The sequence below is a fragment of the Haematobia irritans genome, chromosome 3, assembly GCF_050003625.1.
Source record: "Haematobia irritans isolate KBUSLIRL chromosome 3, ASM5000362v1, whole genome shotgun sequence".
Lineage (NCBI taxonomy): Eukaryota > Metazoa > Arthropoda > Insecta > Diptera > Muscidae > Haematobia > Haematobia irritans.
In genome coordinates this window covers 37,165,326-37,191,369 of record NC_134399.1, presented here as the reverse complement: position 1 = coordinate 37,191,369, position 26,044 = coordinate 37,165,326, and the positions used below count along the sequence as shown (strand labels likewise).

General features: G+C 37.4%; 2 protein-coding genes across 5 annotated transcripts in view; one reads left to right on the top strand and one right to left on the bottom strand.

Annotated features, from left to right (window-relative positions):
- Window positions 1-10,808, top strand: part of moody (G-protein coupled receptor moody) — a 63,119-nt gene extending 52,311 nt beyond the window's left edge. For all 4 annotated transcript variants that reach the window (XM_075302384.1, XM_075302382.1, XM_075302383.1 and 1 more), the window contains exons 5-6: window positions 8,869-9,656; window positions 9,721-10,808. In XM_075302384.1, coding sequence (XP_075158499.1) covers window positions 8,869-9,656; window positions 9,721-10,406 — 1,474 coding nt within the window. In that variant the 3' untranslated portion in view covers window positions 10,407-10,808. The remainder of the gene's footprint in view (window positions 1-8,868; window positions 9,657-9,720) is intronic.
- A 3,072-nt stretch (window positions 10,809-13,880) lies between these two features.
- On the bottom strand, window positions 13,881-15,821 carry LOC142231753 (uncharacterized). The gene is made up of 2 exons (XM_075302385.1): window positions 15,465-15,821; window positions 13,881-15,406 (listed from the first exon to the last, which is right to left on the bottom strand). Exons 1-2 carry the CDS (start codon window positions 15,584-15,586, stop codon window positions 14,038-14,040), a joined length of 1,491 nt encoding a protein of 496 aa, XP_075158500.1. The 5' UTR covers window positions 15,587-15,821; the 3' UTR covers window positions 13,881-14,037.
- Between the last annotated feature and the right edge of the window lie 10,223 nt (window positions 15,822-26,044).

The following is a 26,044-nucleotide window of genomic DNA, read 5'->3' as shown; positions in this document are numbered from 1 at the left end:
TTCACACATATTATTTTTATGAAACATTCATGCCCCAAACATAATATATTCTAACATATTAACATATGTGTCCCAAACATTTTGTGTTAGTTTAGGAACATTACATGTTTGCACTTAAATATATTGTGTTTAAAAATTGTGCCCGAAACACATTTTGTTTATATCGGAACATATGAAAAACATATTTTTCTAACAGTGTAAGAACTAAAAAATCTCGTGGAAGTGAGAAAGATGTGGGGGAATATACAATTGGGCAGAAACAACATTTTGAGCATTCAGGTCGAAAACCTATGTTGTTAACACCTATATTACCTGTTTATTTTCATAATTCATTATGATTGTAAATATATAAATAAATAAATAAAATTTTGAGCACAATATTGTTTGGGAGAATTTTTTAAGCATATAATATTTTTGGGTGCAAAATGCTTCCAAACATATTATATGCTCACATAATAACATATTGTTTTTTGGAAGACAACATTATTGAATTTGGATGCAAAAATACAAAATGTTTGGAAATTGACTACCCAAACATATATTGTTTAGACCAATATGCTTTCAAACATATTATATATTGGAAGAGATCAAACATGTAAATGTTTGGGCAATAGCCAAAAATGTATATGCTTGAAGCAAAATATGTTTGGGAGTATATGTTACAGAAGCGATTTTTTGTGAGCGTGTGGGATCGCAAACTAGACAAGTCAAATTCGACATGAGACGTATAATGTCCAACTCCTATTTCAAACATAACTTAGATTAAGTTAGGTTAGGTAAAGTGGCAAATCGTTATTTTACGCTCTCTTTGCCTATTCAATGCAGGACCAAGAAAATACCTTGGAACACTACCTGACATAGGTCCTACTGTCATACTTTTACAAGTTATATGTAGATAATGGGGGGAATGGAGCATTTTTGATACAAATCAAGAAAGTGTTTTTTTTTTTTTTTTTCAACCGTCGAACTGAACGGACGTGTTTTCTAATAGCGGAGTATTTCATCGTAATAAGTACTTATTACGAATTTCACGTGTGGTGGAAATAATAAACCACCATGCAGCGAAATTCAAAGTCATCCACTGGGTTGCTAACTTCAGGGCCCAGTGGACGGGTAACGACTGAAGTTATAAATTTGGGCAGCGACCAAGAGTCAGGCCCAATTAGTCGACCTGTAGACGGGTCGACTGGCGGTGACACTTTGGTAAGTCGAACCTTTTCTAAGGTGACGACATCAAAAGGAGGCAATCCCTCTCGAAAGAGATTCAAGGAACGAAGAAATGCTTTGTTTATCCTAAAGAAACTAGGATCAGTCGACCCAAGCACGTTGTCGGCTAAGCAAAGCGATTCCTTAAAATGGGCTAAACGGGATCAAAGATCGCACGCTCACAAAAAATCGCTTCTGTAACATATACTCCCAAACATATTTTGCTTCAAGCATATACATTTTTGGGTATTGCCCAAACATTTATATGTTTGATCTCTTCCAATATATAATATGTTTGAAAGCATATTGGTCTAAACAATATATGTTTGGGTAGTCTAAGTTCCAAACATTTTGTATTTTTGCATCCAAATTCAATAATGTTGTCTTCCAAAAAACAATATGTTATTATGTGACCATATAATATGTTTGGAAGCATTTTGCACCCAAAAATATTATATGCTTAAAAAAATTCTCCAAAACAATATTGTGCTCAAAATTTTATTTATTTATATATTTACAATCATAATGAATTATGAAAATAAACAGGTAATATAGGTGCTAACAACATAGGTTTTCGACCTGAATGCTCAAAATTTTGTTTCTGCCCAATTGTATATTCCCCGACATCTTTCTCACTTCCACGAGATTTTTTAGTTCTTAGCACCTTTTTCTGTAATACAAACATTGTAGAAGAAATTAATCAATTTTATGATTTTTTTTTATTTTAATTTTACCTTTTGCCGGACGGGGACTCGAACAGCGGACCACACAGTTTGTAAGGATCGAAGAAGTAGCTGATCAATTGCCCAAGGAAAAATAAAATGTTAATTTTGTAATAACAAGCAACAACCGCCAACTTAATTCAATATCGCTCCCTGTTAAATAGCGCTCCAAGCTACTAAACACATATATGTTAATAGGCTATTTCTAAATTAATATATGTTTGCATTCAAGCATATTATATTTACAAACATTTTATGTCCCAAACATAATATGTTCTAACATATTAACATATATGTCCCAAACATGTTATGCTAGTTTATGAACATTATATGCTTGCACTCAAAAATATTGTGTTTAAAAATTTGTGTTCCAAACATATAATGTTTATAGCCAAACATATGAAAAACAGTCTTTTTCAACCGTGCGTTTGCCTCAGTTGCAAAAGACAGCCTTGTGATGGCTATTATTAATAAAGGAGCATTGGACGGTATGATTCCAAGGCAAAAATGGGGGAAATTGAGAACGCGATGTCTGGTGTCTACTCAGAGGTGCGAAAAAAGTTTCCCGGACCAAGTCCTCGACAGCAAGATGCTGGATGGTATCAAGGACGATATAAGTTAATAGCTTTTGCAGACCAGAGGTCTATGGATTGCTTTAAAGCTGCATTGATGCTAATTGGTGAAGTTTGGGAAGGAGCCACTTTGGAGTTAGTCGATAAAAAAGACATACCGGCTAAACCTAGAGCACATGCATGGATACCGGCAAACCCTCCTGATCCTGAGTCAATACTAGAGAGACTAAAAGAATGTAACCCAGATCTTCCAACCGCCGATTGGAAGGTTGGTCGTTTGGATGAGGTGGATGGACCAAGACGACATGCGGTGTTTATATTAAACATAGAGTCGCTGCCACATCTAGCCCAGACCCAAGGACGCGTAAGTTATGGCTTTCATGATATCCATATGAAGGTATACAAAAGCGATCAGCCAAAGGATACCGAAACGGACAAGCCACCGGTAGAGTCAGCAGTGAAAAAATCTCCTAGCGAAGCCGAAGGAGACATAAAACCGGCATACTATGGCGAAAATCATATGCGGGAAGTTTCTACAGGCTCAAGCCTCACCAAAGCTGAACCGCGGATTGTTGCGAGAGTCACCGAGATCTGTGAAGAGGAAGCCCTTGATGACTCAGTTGAAGCGGCTGATGTGACGGTGGTTGAAAATTTGGATGGTTCTACGGTTCCTCCAGATAAATCTTCACCATTGTAAGGCCGCTTGTGCTGCCTTAAAAGTTCTCCTGATGAAAGGAGACATAGATATAGTTCTTATTCAAGAACCATACATATATAAGAACAAGATCTGTGAATTAAGCACTCCGGGTTTCAAACTTTTGCATAATACGGGTAACGATATAAATCGAGCATGTATAATTGCTAAAAACGAACTAAACTTGTTTCTGCTTCCTTCATTGAGCAATGCAGACACTGTCGTAGCCAGTCTAGAGATATCCACATGCAAATATTGGGTATCTTCGGTCTACATGGGACATGATAGGGATATGCCTGTGCCATTAAGACCTTAGTTGAGGAGTCACTAAAAACAAAGACAAAACTCATTATGGGATGCGATGCAAATGCACATCATAGTATTTGGGGAAGTAATGATACTAATGCAAGGGGAGAGTCGCTAATAGAGTTTATTTTGCGTACTAACCTGGTAGTTTGCAATAAGGGAGATGCACCAACCTTCGTCACCAGGAACAGACAAGAGGTTTTGGACGTAACGTTGACCTCTCCGGAACTGAATGATAAGATATCTGAGTGGCAAGTTTTGAGGGAACATAGCTTCTCAGATCATCGCTACATCAGTTTCAGATTGGCTGTTCGTACTTCAAAGACCATATTTCCGCCAAATGTTAGGAAAGCTGATTGGAATAGGTATAGGGAATCGTTCAATTTGATGATACCGGAAATGCCGGAGACAAATATGAGCACTGTGCAAGATATCGAACACGCAGTGGAGCGGATTACGAAGGCCTTCAACATTTCACTGAAAGCTGCTTGCCCTAGAGGAAAGCCAAGGGGAAAAAATCGGCCGCCATGGTGGACTACGGAGTTAAGTAATATGAGGAAATCCTGCAGGAAGCTCTTTAACAAAGCAAAGTCCACAAGAGCTCCGGAGGATTGGGACACTTACAAGATGAATCTGAGAGAATATAAACGAGAACTGAGAAGGTCTCAACAAAACTCTTGGGATGATTACTGTAGCATTATTGAGAATACGTCAGAGGCTTCCAGACTACGGAAGGTACTAGCATCCACTAACACCGCTCCAGGTTTCATTAAAACATCGGAGGGAAATTGGACAACGTCCAGTGAGGAGACGTTGGAGGTACTTTTGGACACACACTTCCCTGGAAATCAGACGGTTGAACCATGTTCCGGCGGTGTAACAGAGGCTCGGCGATCACTTCCTATCGAGGAAATTGTGTCGGAATCTAGAATAAAATGGGCTTTAAATAGCTTTGGACCATTCAAATCCCCCGGACCTGATGGAATTACTCCGGCGGAGTTACAGGCAGTGGCTGAAAGAATTATCCCCTGGTTGACGGTGATATATAAACAATGTGTAAACTTAGCATATATTCCAGAAAAGTGGAGGGAAACAAAAGTCGTCTTCATACCTAAAGCAGGAAAAGCCTCTCACTCGAGTGCGAAGGATTTCCGACCAATCAGCTTATCCTCATTCCTACTTAAGACCCTGGAGAGGATGATAGACATGTATCTTAGAACTAGCGTGGATTCAAGTTTGCTCTCGAAACGACAGCATGCATACTCGAAGGGCAGGTCTACTGAGACCGCATTGCATGAACTGGTCAGCTTTATTGAAAGCTCACTATCTGTCAAAGAATACACAAACGTGGCGTTTCTAGACATCGAAGGGGCGTTCAATAATGTCCATCCGAGCTCGATATTAAAAGTAATGATACTAATGCAAGGGGAGAGTCGCTAATAGAGTTTATTTTGCGTACTAACCTGGTAGTTTGCAATAAGGGAGATGCACCAACCTTCGTCACCAGGAACAGACAAGAGGTTTTGGACGTAACGTTGACCTCTCCGGAACTGAATGATAAGATATCTGAGTGGCAAGTTTTGAGGGAACATAGCTTCTCAGATCATCGCTACATCAGTTTCAGATTGGCTGTTCGTACTTCAAAGACCATATTTCCGCCAAATGTTAGGAAAGCTGATTGGAATAGGTATAGGGAATCGTTCAATTTGATGATACCGGAAATGCCGGAGACAAATATGAGCACTGTGCAAGATATCGAACACGCAGTGGAGCGGATTACGAAGGCCTTCAACATTTCACTGAAAGCTGCTTGCCCTAGAGGAAAGCCAAGGGGAAAAAATCGGCCGCCATGGTGGACTACGGAGTTAAGTAATATGAGGAAATCCTGCAGGAAGCTCTTTAACAAAGCAAAGTCCACAAGAGCTCCGGAGGATTGGGACACTTACAAGATGAATCTGAGAGAATATAAACGAGAACTGAGAAGGTCTCAACAAAACTCTTGGGATGATTACTGTAGCATTATTGAGAATACGTCAGAGGCTTCCAGACTACGGAAGGTACTAGCATCCACTAACACCGCTCCAGGTTTCATTAAAACATCGGAGGGAAATTGGACAACGTCCAGTGAGGAGACGTTGGAGGTACTTTTGGACACACACTTCCCTGGAAATCAGACGGTTGAACCATGTTCCGGCGGTGTAACAGAGGCTCGGCGATCACTTCCTATCGAGGAAATTGTGTCGGAATCTAGAATAAAATGGGCTTTAAATAGCTTTGGACCATTCAAATCCCCCGGACCTGATGGAATTACTCCGGCGGAGTTACAGGCAGTGGCTGAAAGAATTATCCCCTGGTTGACGGTGATATATAAACAATGTGTAAACTTAGCATATATTCCAGAAAAGTGGAGGGAAACAAAAGTCGTCTTCATACCTAAAGCAGGAAAAGCCTCTCACTCGAGTGCGAAGGATTTCCGACCAATCAGCTTATCCTCATTCCTACTTAAGACCCTGGAGAGGATGATAGACATGTATCTTAGAACTAGCGTGGATTCAAGTTTGCTCTCGAAACGACAGCATGCATACTCGAAGGGCAGGTCTACTGAGACCGCATTGCATGAACTGGTCAGCTTTATTGAAAGCTCACTATCTGTCAAAGAATACACAAACGTGGCGTTTCTAGACATCGAAGGGGCGTTCAATAATGTCCATCCGAGCTCGATATTAAATGGACTGACAACTCTGAATGTTGATCCAGGTATACTTAGGCTGTTAGACGAACTTCTAATAAAGAGACGTATTTCAGCCACACTAGGGCAAGCAAACATACAAAGGTATGTGAACAGAGGCACTCCCCAAGGAGGAGTTCTATCACCTCTTCTTTGGAATGTTGCTATAAACAACCTTCTGGTTTCTCTAGAAAAAGAAAGGATAAAAGTGGTGGCATACGCAGATGATGTGGCGCTAGCAGTCAGGGGAAAATTCCCATCCACAATCAGAGATATTATACAGAGAGCTCTCCGGATGACTGAGAAATGGGCGAAAGATAATGGTCTTGGTGTAAATCCAGCAAGGACAGAAATAGTCATGTACTGCAAAGATCGCAAAACTCCCACGGTTAGGCCCATTTCCTTAGGGGGTACTGAAATTCCCTTTGGTGAGTGTGCAAAATACCTTGGCGTTATTTTGGACAGGAAGCTGAATTTTAGGCTTAATATTGAAGAGAGGGCGAGAAAAGCCACGGTAGCTTTGTACTCGTGCAAAACGGCAATAGGGAAAAAGTGGGGACTAAGACCAAAAATTGTGCATTGGCTATACACGGCAGTGGTTAGACCTATAATGCTATATGGTGTTGTAGTCTGGTGGCCGGCACTTCTGAAACCGACTTGTTTAGATAAAGTTCAGCGTATGGCGAGCTTATGTATCTCAGGCGCATTTAGTAAGACAGGAACAGACTCCCTTAATGTCATGCTACATCTATTGCCTTTAGACATTTTGGCCAAACAGTCAGCTGCAACAACGGCTGTGCGGTTGCGCGAGCTATCGCTGTGGTCGGAAAACATGTACGGTCATAGTTCGGTCCTCAAAGTAATGCCAGATGTGCCTAACGTAGTGGATTACACCCTGGCAAAACCACTTTTCGACAAAAAGTTTGAAACTCTAATTCCCAACAGTGAGGCGTGGTGTACACAGACCCCGGGGAATAAAAGATATATAGATTTCTATACTGATGGCTCCAAATTGAATGGACAAGTGGGGTTCGGAGTATATTCTAAAGATCTGGAAATTCGAATAGCGAAAAGATTACCTAATCACTGTAGTGTTTTTCAGGCTGAAATATTGGCAATAAGAGAGGTGGTGAATTGGCTGCGAAGTAATGTTCCAACAAATATTGGCATTAATATATACTCAGACAGTCAACCTGCAATAAAATCCTTGGACTCTGTGTTCCTTAACTCAAAAACGGCCATAGACTGCCGCAAATCTCTCAACGAGATGGCTGAGCAGTACAATATTCACCTAATATGGGTGCCTGGTCATAGGAACATACCGGGGAACTGTGAAGCAGATGTGTTAGCAAGGCTAGGAACAGATTCCAGGGGAACTAGAATCTGTTGGTATGCCTCTGGCCACCTGCAAGCTCTTACTGCGTGAGAAGGCTGTTATGATGGCCAATATTCGATGGGAAAATTGCAAGGGTTGTAACGACACCAAGCAAATATGGTCCCATTTAAACTTAAACCGCACACTAGATATGCTAGTGTTCTCAAGGCGTCAGATAGCACTCCTAATATCTGCTATAACGGGTCGCTGCCTGATAGGCGAATTTGCAAAAACTATAGGTGCGAAGTATAATGACTATTGTATAAGCTGTCATGACGTGGAGGAAAAGGAATCAATTAAACACCTCTTGTGTGAGTGTCCTGCTTTTTGTGTAAGGCGTAAGCGAATTTTAAGAGCATATAGCTTTAGATTACTGGCTGACCTGGAAAACGTTAACTTAAGCAGTTTGTTAATGTTTTTGGAGCAATCTGGTTGGTTCCACAAAAGTAAATAATAGAGAAGGTTCAGTGGTTAAGACTAGAAGTGCCCATATGTAATAGGTACTTTTAGTTAAATGTGGTATCACAATGGACTGAATAGTCTAAGTGAGCCTGAAATTTAATCGGGCTGCCACTTTAACCTAACCTAACCTAACCTACAATAAGGGAGCAATATGATGGAAATAAGAAACGACGCGAATGTTGGCTTATTTAGTTGGATGCTCGCCGACGGGAGCCACCGTGATGCAATGGTTAGCATGCCCGCCTTGCATACACAAGGTCGTGGGTTCGATTCCTGCTTCGACCGAACACCAAAAAGTTGTTCAGCGGTGGATTATCCCACCTCAGTAATGCTGGTGACATTTCTGAGGGTTTCAAAGCTTCTCTAAGTGGTTTCACTGCAATGTGGAACGCCGTTCGGACTCGGCTATAAAAAGGAGGTCTCTTGTCATTGAGCTTAACATGGAATCGGGCAGCACTCAGTGATAAGAGAGAAGTTCACCAATGTGGTATCACAATGGACTGAATAGTCTAAGTGATCCTGATACATCGGGCTGCCACCTAACCTAACCTAACATGCTCGCCGACATGAGACAGGGAAACCTAGATCCCCTTTTAAACATAACCTAAATTTTTTGTCGATAGACGTTCGGAGCGCTATTGTGAAAACTTAATTAAAACTAGAACTTTCTCGGTGGGCATTGATTTAAAAACTTTAATGATACTGACCTTAGTTTTTCTTCTCCTAATCTGCACTACTACATATTTATAACAATTGCAAGTGTATGGGTAATCTAACAACATAATTATTCTCCATCATTTCAGATATGTTATGATAGCCCATCATAACTCCTATGGGAAAATATATAAACGTCATTGGATTGCAGCAATGATTGTATTCTGTTGGGTCTTTTCGTACGGTATGCAATTGCCTACTCTGGTTGGTGCATGGGGTACATTTGCCTATGATGAAAAATTGGGCACATGTTCCATACGAGAAGATGATCATGGCCATAGCAGTAAAACCACACTATTCATAACAGCCTTTGTGATACCTTGCATCATAATTATAGCCTGTTATACAAAGATCTTTTGGGTGGTGCACAAATCGGAGCAACGTCTGAAACGCCATGCAAATAAGCAAAACTCTATACCGAATAATCTGAGACCTCCACCTTCGGCTACCAGCAATGTGGAAACCGCGAATATCCACAGTAGAGTGTCATCGAGTAGCAGTTTTTCCACAGACGTCAAACAGGAGTCTATACAAAAGCAATCTACCACACGCATTAAGGATCAACGTGAGGTGCGAGCAAAACGAAATGAGTGGCGTATCACCAAAATGGTTTTGGCCATATTCCTTAGTTTTGTCATCTGCTATTTGCCCATAACAATAGCAAAGGTCGCTGATCAGAATGTGGATCATCCCAATTTACATATTCTCAGCTATATAATGCTGTACATGTCGGCTTGTCTGAACCCTATCATTTATGTGATTATGAATAAACAATATCGAAAGGCCTATAGGACGGTGATTATGTGTGAGCCTTCACGTTTAATACCGTTTGGGAAGCATGGAAATGGTGCCAATGGCGGTGGTAGTAGTGCTGCAGGTATGTGATTGTATTCCCTCCCACAGAAAGGAGCAAACATCTAAGTCACTCTCATTCGTTTTAGAGAAATGGAAAGATACAGGATTGAGCCACAACCACAGTCGCACTATTGTGTCGCAAATGTCAACAGTGGACCAGCCAAATACCAGTTGCAGCAGTTCCGCCCAAGTGTCAGTTATGGAATTGACAGCAGCCAAAACAAGTACGCCTACGAGCGACAGTACAGCAAGTATGAAGGAGTCAGTGTCAGTGCTGACGGAGGCATCGGTCCCAATCCAAAGCGTGGACGAAATACCACAAACACCAGAGGTAACGAAGAGCGATCAATCTTCACCAAACCAGAGCCCAGAGAAGCTAAGCACCAGTCCCAACCCGACCACCAACAACAACAACACCCTAAAACATCGACCAGTCAAAGAGATGAATCGCATAGCCCTGGTGGGCGGAGATATCATTTTGGAAGAGGAGGAGGAGGACGAGGAGTCGACGCATACAGTGCCAGCACAGAAGATGGAGAATCATATGGAGCCATTGTCCACAAATCCAACCGTCCCACAACTTCCCCACCTATCAACAGCAGCTCCAACCACAATAGCACCAGCACGACCCGTGCCAGTGTACGTGAACGCCAGTGTATTGCACCAGAAGAAAAACCCATCCTATGGTCAAAACATAAACGCCACTCCAGATAATAAGAACTCCAGCAAACAACTCCTTACCAAAACAACTAATCTAAAAGACTCCACCTAATGCTTTAATTAATCGATTAAGTCAATGTCTATCTTCGACATATAAGAAAGCCCAATCACACAAATTCCAACCCCTCTACACATTCCACACCAACACACAAAATGTAGCCATAGGCAAGCAGACGAAACTTGTATTTATTATCTATATCTAAGTTAATTCATATCTATAATTATATCACGAGTCATGCACTTTCACTTGCTATATAGTTTAAGTTCCTAAAAAATATCCTCTCTTCTAAATATTTATTAGAATATTTTCCATAAAGATAAAAGACAAAAAGAAAAATAACAAACATTCCACAAAAGTGCTAAAGAATGAAACGAAAGTATTTTTTATATTTATTTTGTTGTATGTAATTATTATTATTATTTTTTTTTAATAAACATGTAATTGTTAGCGATATTTCTTTTTTTTTTTCTTTGGTTTTGTATTTTTATTATGACCCTTCCAACACTTTTATGGAGAAGTTGTGCTACGCCAAGTCTATTTTGAAACAATTCAGCGTATAATGTATATAAAATTTCCTAAAAATATTTCTTCTAGATTTATACATTTATTTTCAATATGTTTAAAAAATTCAAATGCCACAGATCACTATCTCCACAAAATCCACCACAGCTATTATCATTTTCCTAGTGATGCTGATGTACCAGTGTCTGGCAGCCAGTGTTTTTGTCCTTGATCGAGGCAGTTGTTTGCACTCAAAAAAGGGGGCTCTAATACCAACTTTATTTTAGTTCATGAAGATTAGATCATTTTAGTTAGGTTAGGTTAAAGCCACCTAACCTAAACTAACTAAAATGATCTAATCTAGACTATTCAGTCCATTGTGATACCACATTGGTGAACTTCTCTCTTATCACTGAGTACTACCCAATTCCATGTTAAGCTCAATGACAAGGGACTTCCTTTTTATAGCAAAGTCCGAACGGCGTTCCACATTGCAGTGAAACCACTTATAGAAGCTTTGAAACCCTGAAATGTCACCAGCATTACTGAGGTGGGATAATCCACCGCTGAAAAACTTTTTGGTGTTCGGTCAAGCAGGAATCGAACCCACGACCTTGTGTATGCAAGGCGGACATGCTAACCATTGCACTACGGTGGCTCCCTCGATTTTATCATTTTAGTTAAATTTTGTCCAATGTGAGCAAATGTTCCTTATTTGAATAATGTTTGGCGTGAACTAAAAATAAAAAAAGTTGTATACAAATGTATAGTGCACAGTTTTACTAAAAAATCAAATAGTTCATATTTTCCTAAAATGGGGGAAGTTTGCTTAAATTGAGCTCACATAGTCTCTCAAATGAGTAAAGTTTACTAAAATTGTACCTGTTTTGAACTTCGTACAGCGCTAAAGACATTTTAACTATTTTTAAATCCAATTCTTTCCTTCAACATATGAAATTTTCTTAAACAATAGAAATAAATATTATTTTTAATAAATTTTCTTCAATTTAAAAAATAAAAAAGCATTCATGCCTGTTCTGAGTCTCACCGCACTGTACACCACACAACACATATTCTTCACACCCCACAAAAAGTTAGTTGTTCTGTCTCACACGTGAGAAAACTTTTTGGAATTTCTGATCAAAAAATGTAAACAGCTAATTTTTCAGCAATATATTTTATTTACAGACAGAAACCATAAAATAAATCTATTTTGCAGGAAAATTACAGCAGAATGTGGAAAACAAGAAAAAACAGAATCAGAAGAATTTTTTGTTCAAATTTTATATAGTTTTATAAAATCTTAGTTCATGGCATATTGAACTGATTTTGCTCAATAAAATGTGCAAAATATATAAAAAAAACACATTTAAATTTCAAAATTTGTTTTTTATTTGTTTTAATAATCTTTGAACTTTGCATACGATAGCTGTACACTTGGCCCACACAAAAAATATGTTCGTGTACATTTTTCAGGTCTGTGACGGTTTAAGGTGTAGTCCAGAACACCTCTTAAGTGTGATATATGTGTGTACCGGAACAGGCACGATTGATTTATTTGTAACATGTTGCAATTAAAAAAACTATTTTAGTTAAATTTTTCTAAAATAAGCCTACATTTTCTTTCATGGTGGGTTCACTTTTTTTTGGGTGTGGAGAAATATCTGAAAAAAAATATCATTTCATTCCCTTTTGAATTGCGACATTTAAGAGCCTCTGGAAGCGATGTGGATAAAATCGAACTTTGATCAAATAATTTACAATTCCCCCTATTTGATGCGTTCATTTTTTTTTGCCAAACTGCGTTTGACACCGATGGGTCATCTATATGTTAGTTCTCAAAGCCCTTGACACCGATGAGCCATCTATGTAATTTTAAATATATAATTAAGACGTGTATGTGTCGACTACCACCTGACATATAGACGGCGTTACTTGGATCAAATGTAAATGGTGGATAGATAGTGTGCCCTAACAAAATAATGTCCTAAGCCAAAGGATTTTATGCATTTGCTTTACAAATGCCAGATTTGGGTACCATAGAAGATGAATTTCTCATATTTATTTATTTATTTATTCAATATAATACAAAGGCCTAGTGGCCCACATAGTGTATTACACAGTAACAATTCATTACCATAGGCTTCAGAGTAAAAAGACTTAAAAATTAAGATTACAACTAAATAAATACACATCATAACCGGTTTCCAAATCTAATACATGAAAATAATTCAAGTAGTAGGAAAAAAAATGTATGAATTACTAGTAAATAACCCCGTGTTAGTGACAAAAAAACAAAAGAACAGATAATAAATAGTCCAGTCAAGTGAAATAAATTCAACATCAGGCATTGAAATATTCATAAAGTTTCAGTCGAAAGACATTAATATACAAAGACTTAATTATTTTAATTGCTCGATTTTGTAATTTGAGGCCATGGGCCGATATATGTATGTAAAAATCGATAAAACTCTCATTGAAGTCGTTTTTTTTCTTTTAACTTTAATATGGTTATCTTTACATAAATGAAAATCCGTTGAACTGAAGTCAACTTGTCGTTAGTAAAAAACAAACATGGCATAATTTCTTCTTAAAGTCGAGTTTGAATTTGAAATTGTTAATTCCGGTTAATATATTTATGAAGGACTTTGATTTTATACGATGCCAAGAATTGTCCATATCGGTCCATAATTATTAATATTAAGCCCGCACCCTCACATTTGTGCTAACTTACAATTTAGAAGGATATGTCAAGAATTTTTAAGATACCTTGCCATCTGCAACTGTTACCACAATCCAAGTAATTCGGTTGTGGACTGTAGTATTTAGTAGAACAATTCATGGTAGAGCTTGCAGAAGAATCCTGGCCTGGCCTGTTTGAATTTTCGGCCGTACAGACTTGTCAATTTCTTAAATGACCTAGTATCCATATCATACCAAAAAGAGTTTTCTTTGAGCAAAATACTAGAAATGTGAGAAAACAATACCGCATTCCCGCACGTATTGAAAATTCCAAAAAAAAAGAAATATTTTATTAAATTTATTCAAAAAGTAAAATTCTATAAGTAGCTTATATGCATATGCAATAACCACATTCACAAAACATTAACAGTATGAAGTCTTATATCATGGGATTAGATGAAATTTTATAAAAATCTTCATCAATTAACTCGTTTGGCTCCTAAGGCAATGATGTTGGATTCCCTGAATACTTTAGCACTAGTTCATCGACTTCTCTTTTGTTATTAATTTGAAATTCTCCCATATCATTTATATTTTTCTTGGCTACCACACAATTGTGTTTGCAAGTTATATATGAAAATCCTACTTCTCGCAGTTTCCTGTTGGCATACCCAAAGACACTGTGTATTTTCCTGTCAATGTACTCTTTTATATTTATAGATTTGAAAGAGACATCGGTGGTCTTCAGCAATCGTGCCTTAGATAGAATAAGGTTTTTTAAATCATCAGTTCTGAACTCAACATATACACAAACATCCTTTGGAGGTTTGTTGTTTGGAATGCGATCTAGAATGTTTGCCTTCACTATGTCTTCTTTGGATATATTCACTTCAATTTTGGAAGCAATAAGTATGATTACATCCTCCAGGGGATATTTAATTTCATTGTATGGGAACTTTTGAAAGACCACACTCTTTGAGGCCACTTTGTTCGACTTTATATTTTGTGGTTTACTTTCAGAATTTGTTATATTCATCCGTTTGTTTTCTTCTCCCGTATTGACCCTAGGCCTGTCTTCTCCGCAATTTTTCTGCAGATGCATTCGTTGTATTTGACTCTGCAGTTTTATTCTATCTATGGAAAGCTGCATAGAATTTGATATCTCCTTATCTAATTTCTGTGTTACTTGCTCCAACTTATCTTCCAATATCTTCAATTTAGCTTTTAGCTTAACATCATCCGATTTGCAATTTTCTTTGCTAAGATTTTTCAATGCTAAAATTTCTCTTGATTTTAGCTGAATTTCTTTTGATTTGGATTCATTTTCTCGGATAAGATTTCTATTTTCCTGTTGCAGCATTTTCAGCCTATCCTCATATTCGGAAACATTTTCATGTAATTGAAGCAAGTGATCATTATTTACTCTGAGGTTTTTCGCACTTAGCTCGGCAATCTCATTCCTGTTCAAAGTGATTTCCTCCGCTTTGAACTCATTCTCTAAGGTCAAACGCTCATTCTCCTCTTCCAAAAGTTTAACTCGGTGCTCCAGTTCCGTGTACTGAGCATGTAATTTTAAGAAATTATCCTCATTATTAGTGAACTCGGCAGCTCTTTGCTCCAATCGCCTACGTAGCTCTTGTTCAATGGTGTATTGTTCTTGAAGATGAAAGAAATTTAGTTCTGCCTCTTGGTTTTGTGCAGTAAGTTCATTTATTTTATCAACGCTCGACTCCAATCGTGTATTTAAATCTTGCTGAACTGCAGCCTGATCTGGGTTGATCACACTTTCATCGGGGGCATCGTTTATAATAAGATACAATTTGTAGGATGTTGGATTATGGTGGCGGCACTGTGGACAACTTGTCGATCTGAATTCAAAATACCAAAAGTACAGAAAGTTATAACATCCACATCATAGTTACTTACCGGCTTTGCCATTGTCGCATACAGGAATGGTGATATATGTGGCCACAACTGGTCGCATAGATTTCGTTTGTTTCCTCAAGATCATCGGTGCAAATTGGACACATTAACTTTAAGCCAGGCATCTTGCGGACAAATCTAATATCATCTACTACACACAGCACTTCCAAATTTAAAGTGGGGATTTACACATTTTCTAACGATGGGTTGATTCATTTTGTACAAAATTTACTATCGTATGGTACTTTGGACTTATTTATCGTTTACAGTGTGGCCATCATCGCAATTTTACAGCTAAATTAAGCATTTTTTTTAGCCGAAACCCGTCTTATTTTTCTTAATCGATTAATTTCGTAATAATACGTTCTCACTTGGCATGGAAACTCGATATGAGCCAAAATCTCTTTACAAATCCTCAAAATTTCAAAATGACGAAAATTCAATCATTTGCGATTTAACAGCTGTTTTAAAAAGTAAACATAGGGACATATGTTTTATTTTGCACTGAATATTATTATCAAAGACCATCGAAGATGAAGATATGAAATGAAGTGTGCTTGTGTTTGTATCATATACCAAAGATTAGTATCATACTTGTACACCCAAAGAAATTTGTTAGTAGGGACAGAAGAAAAGTCTGCTAAAACAGCAGAAAGTCTGCTGAAAAAGGGACAGCAGTAACTGTTTGCTGAAATAGCAAACATTTCCTGCTATTTTTTAAGCTCGATTACAGCAAAACATGTTTTATTTTGGCTGAAACAAATAAAAATGTCAACTGACATATATTGTTTTAATATAATTAAAACTATATTTTATGAATATCTATAGTATTTGACCAAAAATCTGAATATTTATCGAATTGGGGCATAACAGCAAACATTTTGTTGGGAGCTTGTAAGTATATTACAGTGCAAAAATATACCAAAAACTACTTTTGGTTCTTAAATATGCTTTGAGAAAAAATTTATAACCTAAAAATTTTATAATTTGTTGTTCATTGGGTCCTGAAGTACAAAAATATAACAGCAGACATCGACCGCTGTTTTTAGAAGACTTTTTTCTATGAGTGTAGGAAAACCGCATGATGCCGACATTTTTTAATTTGGCTATTTCCTTGAAAGTTCTCACAATTTTCTATGTCGATTGCGCTAAATTATTATTAATAAAATATTGTCCGAAGTGTTTTTGCTTTTTAAAAAATTAAAAAAAAATTGTTGAAATTAGTGAATTAAGTTTTGTTGCGCAAGCAAAATGAAAAAGAGAAACTGAAAAAAAGTTGCAACTTCTCATGGAAAGTTCGAAAAAAAGGAAGAACAAGCTCAATTCATGTCTTCAGTAAATGAATGGTCTCTGATTATTATTTTAACATAAAATTAACCGCTGAGCTGTTGGCTTCTTTGGATTTAGGTTAAGTTTGGAGCCAACAATTGACTTTCATTCGTTTTTGGACGTCATAAATGTGAATACTCAAACAAAACATCACATATGTCCCCTCTAACAACTCTAACAACATCACATATATCCCCTCTAAGAACTATTTTCATGGTTGTTAGAGGGGATAACATAAAGTCACGTACTAAAATTAAAGCGAATTGGATAAAACTTGCTCCGGAGGCTACGGAAGTCAAATCTAAGATTCGTTTTATATGGACCGATATGAAAAACAACATACAACGCGTAGCAAATTTCAACCGACACGAATGAAATTTGCTTTTCCAAGAGGGTCTCTGTATATTAATGATGAGCCGATATAACCAATTTTGCATGGTTGTTAGAGGATCATGGTGCAATGGTTGGCATGCCCGCCTTGCATACACAGGATCGTGGGTTCGAACCAAGTTTCGACCAAACACCAAAAAGTTTTTCAGCGGTGGATTATCACACCTCAGTAATGATGGTGACATTTCTGAGTGTTTCAAAAGCTTCTCTAAGTGGTTTCACTGCATTGTAGAGCGCCGTTCGAACTCGGCTATAGAAATCAGGTCCCTTGTCATTGAGCTAAACATTGAATCGGGCAGCACTCAGTGATAAGAGAGAAGTTCATCACTGGTATCACAATGGACTGAATAGTCTAAGTGAGCCTGAAATATCGGGCTGCCACTATGCCTAACCTAACCTAACTAAATTTGTACCGGATTGAATGGGAAGTCAAAACCGGAAATCGGTTTTTAAACATTTAAATGTTCCTTGTGGGGAACGCTAAATTGTTTCAAAATCCTTTAATTTATGAACTTGGCATGGTACAACTTCTGATGGCGCTTATTCGATGAAATTTGGATATACTATACGTCGTGGTGAGCATTCTAAGAAGGGCAAGCAAATTCAAAGAAACTTTGGCAGGAATAATACCTATCCTTACTATATATTTGTTATTGCGTTATGATAGCCTCTAGATTACATTCTTTGTTTCAGCCAAATTAAAACAATTATATTATTTCAGCAAACAACGAGCGCTTTCCTTTTAGCAAAGTGTTTGCTGTTTTAGCAGATATGTCTACACACAAATTTCTTTGGGTGCAACTGTCCACCTGAAATTTGAGAAAATAGGGGATACCATGGTATAATTATAAAAACAGGTCAGCACAATGCCAATGAAAACTATATAGACAAATACAAAAATATTTGTAGGAATTTTGTGTCATTTAAGTAAAATGTTTATTAATAATATGGGCATACATTTTAAGTGAAATATATTCAATTGGGTGCAAGATTTTTGGTCATTGTCACTATTATCCCGCTTGTAAAACATGCAACATTTACGCATTTTTGGCTTAAATCTACTTTAGTACAAGTGGTCCGATTGGTCGAATTTTCGGCCAGCGTGTAGACTTTTCGATTATAAACACGAATTTCAGATGTCGATATCTAGAAAACTAAGCTTTTACGACAAAATTTTTACTTTAAATTTTTGCTTTAAAATACCTTTTTTTGTTTGTTTTTAAAACTTTTGCCAAAACTGATTTGTTCCGCATTTTTCAAAAAGAATATCAACAATTGGGGGTTTCAATATTAAAAAAAAAAACACTTTGACAACACTATTCATACACTCTTGAAGATCTGGTAGCTGGGGGAATTCTTTTGTTCAATCTGAAAATATATCTGCCCAAATAAATAAATTATGAGTGCAGAACGAGACGCGATTTTATCAGAGTCCTTTGTCAATGAAAATCCAAAGGTCACAAATTATATTATTGAAATCGAGAAGAAGTTAGAGAAATATGAAACCCTTGAAACTGATTATAGGGAACTTGATGCAAAATATCTGGACGTACAAGAAGATATGTTTGGTATGAACATAAAAAAATTTGAATATGAAGCTCAGATCCAATGTCTTACAAAAGAAAACGAAAAACTACGCCTAGAAAATAAAAAACTTACCGAAGAAATGGAAAAATTCAAGAGAGATATGGTGGCTATATACAAAACCAATGGAGTTCGGGATAAGATAGCATGTGAAGCAGAACTATCAAATAACAAGAACAATGCAACAACAGTGGAAAATGATACGAATTATGCCAATAGCATATTGATAAAAAATTTTCCCCAAAAACTTATACATGATGACATTAAAAAGAGCATAGAAAAGTTGGGAAAATATATGAAGTTGCCCCTATCGGATATGGATATTAGCAAAGCTACCAGAAAAGAAAGTAAATTCTATGAACGCCTTAATATGCAACCCGATACATTAATTTTGATTGTGGAGTTTAAAGACCAAGAAATGAAAGTAAATTTTCTTAAACACAAGGAGATGCTGAAAACTCACAAATCCTGCAAAGAAATTGAAATAACAGACTTTGTCAGCGAGGATGTTTACAATCTCTATCAGTACGCCAAAGTATTGAAGTCGCATGGCTATAATTCGGTTTACTGGAGGAACAACTGTGTATATGTCAAAAAGAATCGATCTACAAATTGTGAACCCATTCTAATAGAATCGCAAAGTCAAGTTGATGTTTTGAAGTCCTTGAACCAATGAGCTTTTGCAGGCATTTAATTAGAATTATATTAAATATTAAAAAAATGTTTCATGTATACTTGTATATCATATATATTGTATATAAAAATGAATGTGTGTTTGTATGTCCTCGATGCACTACTAAACCACAGATCAGATTATGATAAAACTTTGGTAGGGTCTTCTCAGGACGTCCGAGGTGGTTTATGGCTCAAAAAATATTTGCTCGGACAAAGGGGTGTGGTACCTCCTATACAAATCGCAAATAATAACTCAATTATTTCGCTTCCAATTGCCTGTATTTGAACAAAATTTTGTTTGTCGCTTTGGTGTGAATTTTCGAAGTTATGCTGCAAATATGGGTGGGATTGTATAAAGGGGCGTGGTACCTCTTATACAAATCTATATATATATATATATATATATATATATATATATATATATATATATATATATATATATATATATATACAGTCTTACACAAGTTTACATACGGTTTAAGAAATTGTATTTTCTTTAATTATTAAAATATAATAAAATATGCATATATATGCTTTAGATTTTGTAAATTAATTTGAAAAACAAAGTATTTGTCCATTTTCAAGAAGATGTTTTTAGTCTGGATTATAAACAACAACAAGAAACATGTTTAGTTATAAGGTAAAAACCTCAAGGGAATGTAAACTTATGTGAGACTGTGTATATATATATATATATATATATATATATATATATATATATATATATATATATATATATATATATATATATATATATATATATATATATATATATATATATATATATATATATATATATATATATATATATATATATATATATATATAATTCAATCTATGTTTGTTTGTTTGTATGTTCTGAGTTGGCTCCAAAACTTTCTGAGATCGTATGGGGCGTTCATGTGGGGAAAATAGTGCCCTTATTTTTTGACACCTGGTCGCGGAGGGGTACCTCCCCTTTGTCGAACGTTTTGAAAGTTGGAACAAAGTTATGCGATTTGCTTGAAATTTTCATTGAATATTGGGGTTGGCATCTAGACAAAAATCCGCTACATTATTTTTCGATATTTGGTCGGGGAGGGGGACCACCCCTTTGCCCGACTTTTTTTTTTAAGTACAGTGAAAACTAAACTCCCCCGACTGAAATTTTACGAAAAAAATGGATGAGTTTATGAAGTTTCAAGAATTTTCAGGGAATGTAATGGGTGCTATGTTATACACTACGGTGTTTGTCGATATTGTATCGGGGAAAGTGACGTCCCTTTAAAATAATCACCCTTATTCCTGAAGTCGCCCTCGCCGTCGCGTTTTGTCGCTTTTCGTCAGTCGCCACTAATTGGTATTCCGTTCGTCGATATATTCTGCTATCGACGAAAATCGGTATTCCTGGTGTCGCCAATATCGTCGCTTTTTGTCGCCGTTAAGTTTACCAGCGACGAGTTTAGTGATTAATTTTTGAAGAAGTTTTTTAGACTTTATTAATCGAATAATTCAAAAATAAATTTAATAAATGGAAATTGGTAAGAGGTAAAGTGACTAATCTTCAACAATTACAAAAAAATGAGAATAAAAGGAACTAGAGATCAGCCATTAGATGAGCTAGACTGACTCCAACGATTTAAAACCGGTTGGAACAAATGGTTTGTAGTTTAATGCCTTTGAACTTTAGAGAAAAATTGTAACAAATGGTAGAAAAAGTGTAACTATTATTAAAAAGATCTATACTGTTCAAGTATTTATTCCAGCTTCCACTCTTTGAGGAACTCATGTTCTGAGCTGACCACGATCACAAATCTATTGATATAAAAATGCGCTGTTTATACCAAATTGATCTGTATATATAGTAGTTATGGTCATCGCATTCACATCATAGAAAAGAAAACTGCATTTCTGGAACAAAAAAACTGCACAACTAAAGTAAACTTGTTGATTTTTCTATTTATTTTTAATAGAAAACCCCTTCAAGGCCAATGTATTTTATTTAGCACCAAACTTAGATAATGTAAATCATTTCCCGAGTCAAATTTATCATTTATTATTTTTAAAAGCAAATAATTAAAATTCAGTTTTGCACATCAGCTGATTGTTTACTTTCACGATGATCCTTGTGCCATTGATCTCAGCGTCGTCGCCATTTTTATTTTTTGAAGCTTTTACTGTCCTTGAATATATATCCACATATTTTCCCGCGTCAAATTAAATAGTTTTTCTTGACTTGGCGACACAGAATTGCGTCAGAAATAAAAATATTTTAAACCGAAAAAATTAAAATTAATTTTTTTGTACATCAGCTGATTGTTTTCTAGTGATATCGGCATTTTATTACCGAGTAATGTAATTGGTACAAAAAGTAATCGTCGTCTCGCCGTCGACACTTCACAGGAATACCAAATGAATGACGAGACGACTTAAAAGCGACAGACGACAAAAAGCGACGATGAGAGCGATGGCGACTTCAGGAATAAGGGTGAATAGAGCAAAATTTAAACATCTCCGATCTACTTGAAATTTACCGGGAACGTGGGAGGAGGTGATTAAATTTATACATGGTTTTTAAATTAGTATATGATTTTTCGATATCTGGTTGAGGAAGGGGAAAATTGAAATGAACTTTGTCGATTTACTTCAATGGAATTTATAGGGACCATTGAGTAGTTGTGAAATTAATATAGGGTACGTGATGGTTAGGTTAGGTTAAAGTGGCAGCCCGATTAAGATTCAGGCTCACTTAGACTATTCAGTCCATTGTGATACCACATTAACTAAAAGTACCTATTACATATGGGCACTTCTAGTTTTAACCGCTGAACCTTCTTGATTATTTTTCTTTGTTGAACCAACCAGATTGTTCCAAAAACAGTAGCAGACTGCTTAAGTTAACGTTTTCCAGATCCGCCAGTAATCTGAAGCTATATGCTCCTAAAAGTTGCTTGCGCTTTACACAAAATGCAGGACACTCACACAAGAGGTGTTTAATTGATTCTTTTTCCTCTGCATCATGACAGCTCATACAATAGTCATTATACTTCGCGCCAATAGTTTTTGCAAAATCGCCTATCAGGCAGCGACCCGTTATAGCAGATATCAGGAGTGATATCTGACGTCTCGAGAACATTAGCATATCTAGTGTGCGGTTTAAGTTGAAATGGGGCCATATTTGCTTGGTGTCGTTACAACCCTTGCAATTCTCCCATCGAACATTTGCCATCATAACAGCCTTCTCACGCAGCATGAGCTTGCAGGTAGCTAGGGGCATACCAACAAATTCTAGTTTCCCTGGAATATGTAAGGTAGTCCCTAGCCTTGCCAACTCATCCGCTTCGCAGTTCCCCGGTATGTTCCTATGGCCAGGCACCCATATTAGGTGAATATTGTACTGCTCAGCCATCTCATTGAGAGATTTGCGGCAGTCGATGGCCGTTTTCGAGTTGAGGAACACAGAGTCCAAGGATTTTATTGCAGGTTGACTGTCTGAGTATATATTAATGCCCACATTTTTTGGAACATTACTTCTCAGCCAATTCGCCACCTCTCTTATTGCTAATATTTCAGCCTGAAAAACACTACAGTGATTAGGTAATCTTTTCGCTATTCGAAGTTCCAGATCATTAGAATATACTCCGAACCCCACTTGTCCATCCAATTTGGAGCCATCAGTGTAGAAATCTATATATTCTTTATTCCCCGGGGTCTGTGTGCACCACGCCTCACTGTTGGGGATTAGAGTCTCAAACTTTTTGTCGAAAAGTGGACTCGCCAAAGTGTAATCCACTACGTTAGGCACATCTGGCATTGTTTTGAGGACAGAACTGTGACCGTAACCTTTTTCCGACCACAGCGATAGTTCGCGCAACCGCACAGCCGTTGTTGCAGCTGACTGTTTGGCCAAAATGTCTAAAGGCAATAGATGCAGCACGACATTAAGGGAATTTGTTCCTGTCTTGCTGAATGCGCCTGAAATACACAAACACGCCATACGCTGAACTTTATCTAAACAAGTCGGTTTCTGAAGTGCCGGCCACCAGACTACAACACCATATAGCATTATAGGTCTAACCACTGCCGTGTATAGCCAATGCACAATTTTTGGTTTCAGTCCCCACTTTTTTCCTATTGCCTTTTTGCACGAGTACAAAGCTACAGTTGCCTTTCTCGCCCTTTCTTCAATATTAAGCTTAAAGTTCAGCTTCCTGTCCAAAATAACGCCAAGGTATTTTGCACATTCACCAAAGGGAATTTCAATACCCCCTAAGGAAATAGGCCTAACCGTGGGAGTTTTGCGATCGTTGCAGTACATGACTAATTCTGTCTTTGCAGGATTTACCCCAAGACCATTGTCTTTCGCCCATTTCTCAGTCATCCGGAGGGCCCTCTGAATAATATCTCTGATTGTGGATGGGAATTTTCCCCTGACTGCCAGAGCCACATCATCTGCGTATGCCACCACTTTTATCCTTTCTTTTTCTAGAGTAACCAGAAGGCTATTTATAGCAACATTCCAAAGAAGAGGTGATAGGACTCCTCCTTGGGGAGTGCCTCTGTTCACATACCTTTGTATGTTTGCTTGTCCTAGTGTGGCTGAAATACGTCTCTTCATTAGCAGTTCGTCTAACAGCCTGAGTATACATGGATCAACATTCAGAGTTGTCAGTCCATTTAATATCGAGCTCGGATGGACATTATTGAACGCCCCTTCGATGTCTAGAAACGCCACGATTGTGTATTCTTTGACAGATAGTGAGCTTTCAATAAAGCTGACTAGTTCATGTAGTGCGGTCTCAGTAGACCTGCCCTTCGAGTATGCATGCTGTCGTTTCGAGAACAAACTTGAATCGATGCTAGTTCTAAGATAAATATCTATCATCCTCTCCAGAGTCTTAAGTAGGAATGAGGATAAGCTGATTGGTCGGAAATCCTTCGCCCTCGAGTGAGAGGCTTTTCCCGCTTTAGGTATGAAAACGACTTTTGTTTCCCTCCACTTTCCTGGGATATATGATAAGTTGATACATCCTTTATATATCACCGACAACCAGGGGATAATTTTGTCAGTTACAGCTTGTAACTCCGCCGGAGTAATTCCATCAGGTCCAGGGGATTTGAATGGTCCAAAGCTATTTAGCGCCCATCTTATTCTAGTTTCCGATACAATTTCCTCGACAGGAAACGACCGCTGAGCAACTGTGGCACCGCCAGTACATGGTTCAACCGTCTGATTTCCAGGAAAATGTGTGTCCAATAGTACCTCCAGCGTCTCCTTACTGGACGTTGTCCAATTGCCCTCCGATGGTTTAATGAAACCTGGAGCGGAGTTGGTGGATGCTAGAACCTTCCGTAGTCTGGAAGCCTCGGACGTATTCTCAATACTGCTGCAGTAAGCATTCCAAGAGTTATGCTGAGCCTTTCTCAGTTCTCGCTTGTATCCTCTCAGATTCTTCTTGTAAGCGTCCCAGTCCTCAGGGGCTCTGGTGGACTTTGCCTTGTTAAAGAGCTTCCTGCAGGATTTCCTCATATTACTTAATTCCGTAGACCACCATGGTGGTCGATGTTTCCCCCTTGGCTTTCCTCTAGGGCATGCAGCTTTCAGTGAGATGTTGAAGGCCTTAGTAATCCGCTCCACTGCGTGTTCGATATCTTGCACATTTCTCATATTTGTCTCTGTTATTTCCGGTATCATCATATTGAACGATTCCCTATACCTATTCCAGTCAGCTTTCCTAACAGGGTACGTGATAGTCCGATATCAGGTCGGAGTAGAGCGAAGGTGGGGAGAGGGTTCCCTTCTGTCCGTTTTTTTTTTTCTTAAAGGCCGGTATGCACCTCTAGCGAAAAATTTCATTCCCATAAGAAATGCATTGCTATTTATGCTAACGAAATTTTCGGTAGCGTTCAATTTCGTAAACTGGTACGCACCTCTAATGAAAATAACAGGGTTGTCAAAAGTATATTTTTGGCAACAAACATTTAATTTATTACAATCATTGTGTGCGTAAAAGTTTTAAAAGGTCTGTAAATAATAAACAATTTATTTGAGGAATATTTGGAACATATATTAACAATTTTTAAGGGCGATTAGATGGTTTAAAATTTGTGTACACAGCCCTGTTTTTTTTTGTTGTAGACTTAAATAAATTTTTGCTACCGAAAATTTCGCTAGAGGTGCATACCGGCCTTAAATTGAAAGTAGAGGGTTGTCCGTAAATGGGAACTCGGTACATAATTTTATGATTTTTGCACAGGCTTCTGCCAGACTTCTTTTTAGTAAAGAACTTAAATTTACATGAAATTGGCAGCCAACGTAGAGAGTGCATCATTTTCCCACATTTTAACAAATGTTAATGTAGTAAAATTTTTTACTACTTTTGCTTTTTCCGATTTATTGGATGGAAAACAGTAATTCTTTGTATGTTATTATAATATAGTGCTTAATTTTCAGATATGTTGAGGAGAAAGATACCTTTCCTTGACAAACTACACTTAAAATTCACAAGAAATATAAAAGATTGTCCAACTACTTGAATACAGAACATTATTTAAACAATTTGGAGGAAAGGGTACACCCTCTCCCCGACATTTTTTAAGACGAACCTATAAACGAAAAAGCAAGT

What these genes read in the sequence shown, in the direction of transcription:
- LOC142231753 (XM_075302385.1), bottom strand. Translation starts at nt 15,586, where the DNA reads ATGCCTGGCTTAAAGTTAATGTGTCCAATTTGCACCGATGATCTTGAG. An exon ending in ATGCGACAATGGCAAAGCCG is followed by an intron (nt 15,407 to 15,464) that starts GTAAGTAACTAT and finishes TTTTGAATTCAG; the next exon opens with ATCGACAAGTTGTCCACAGT.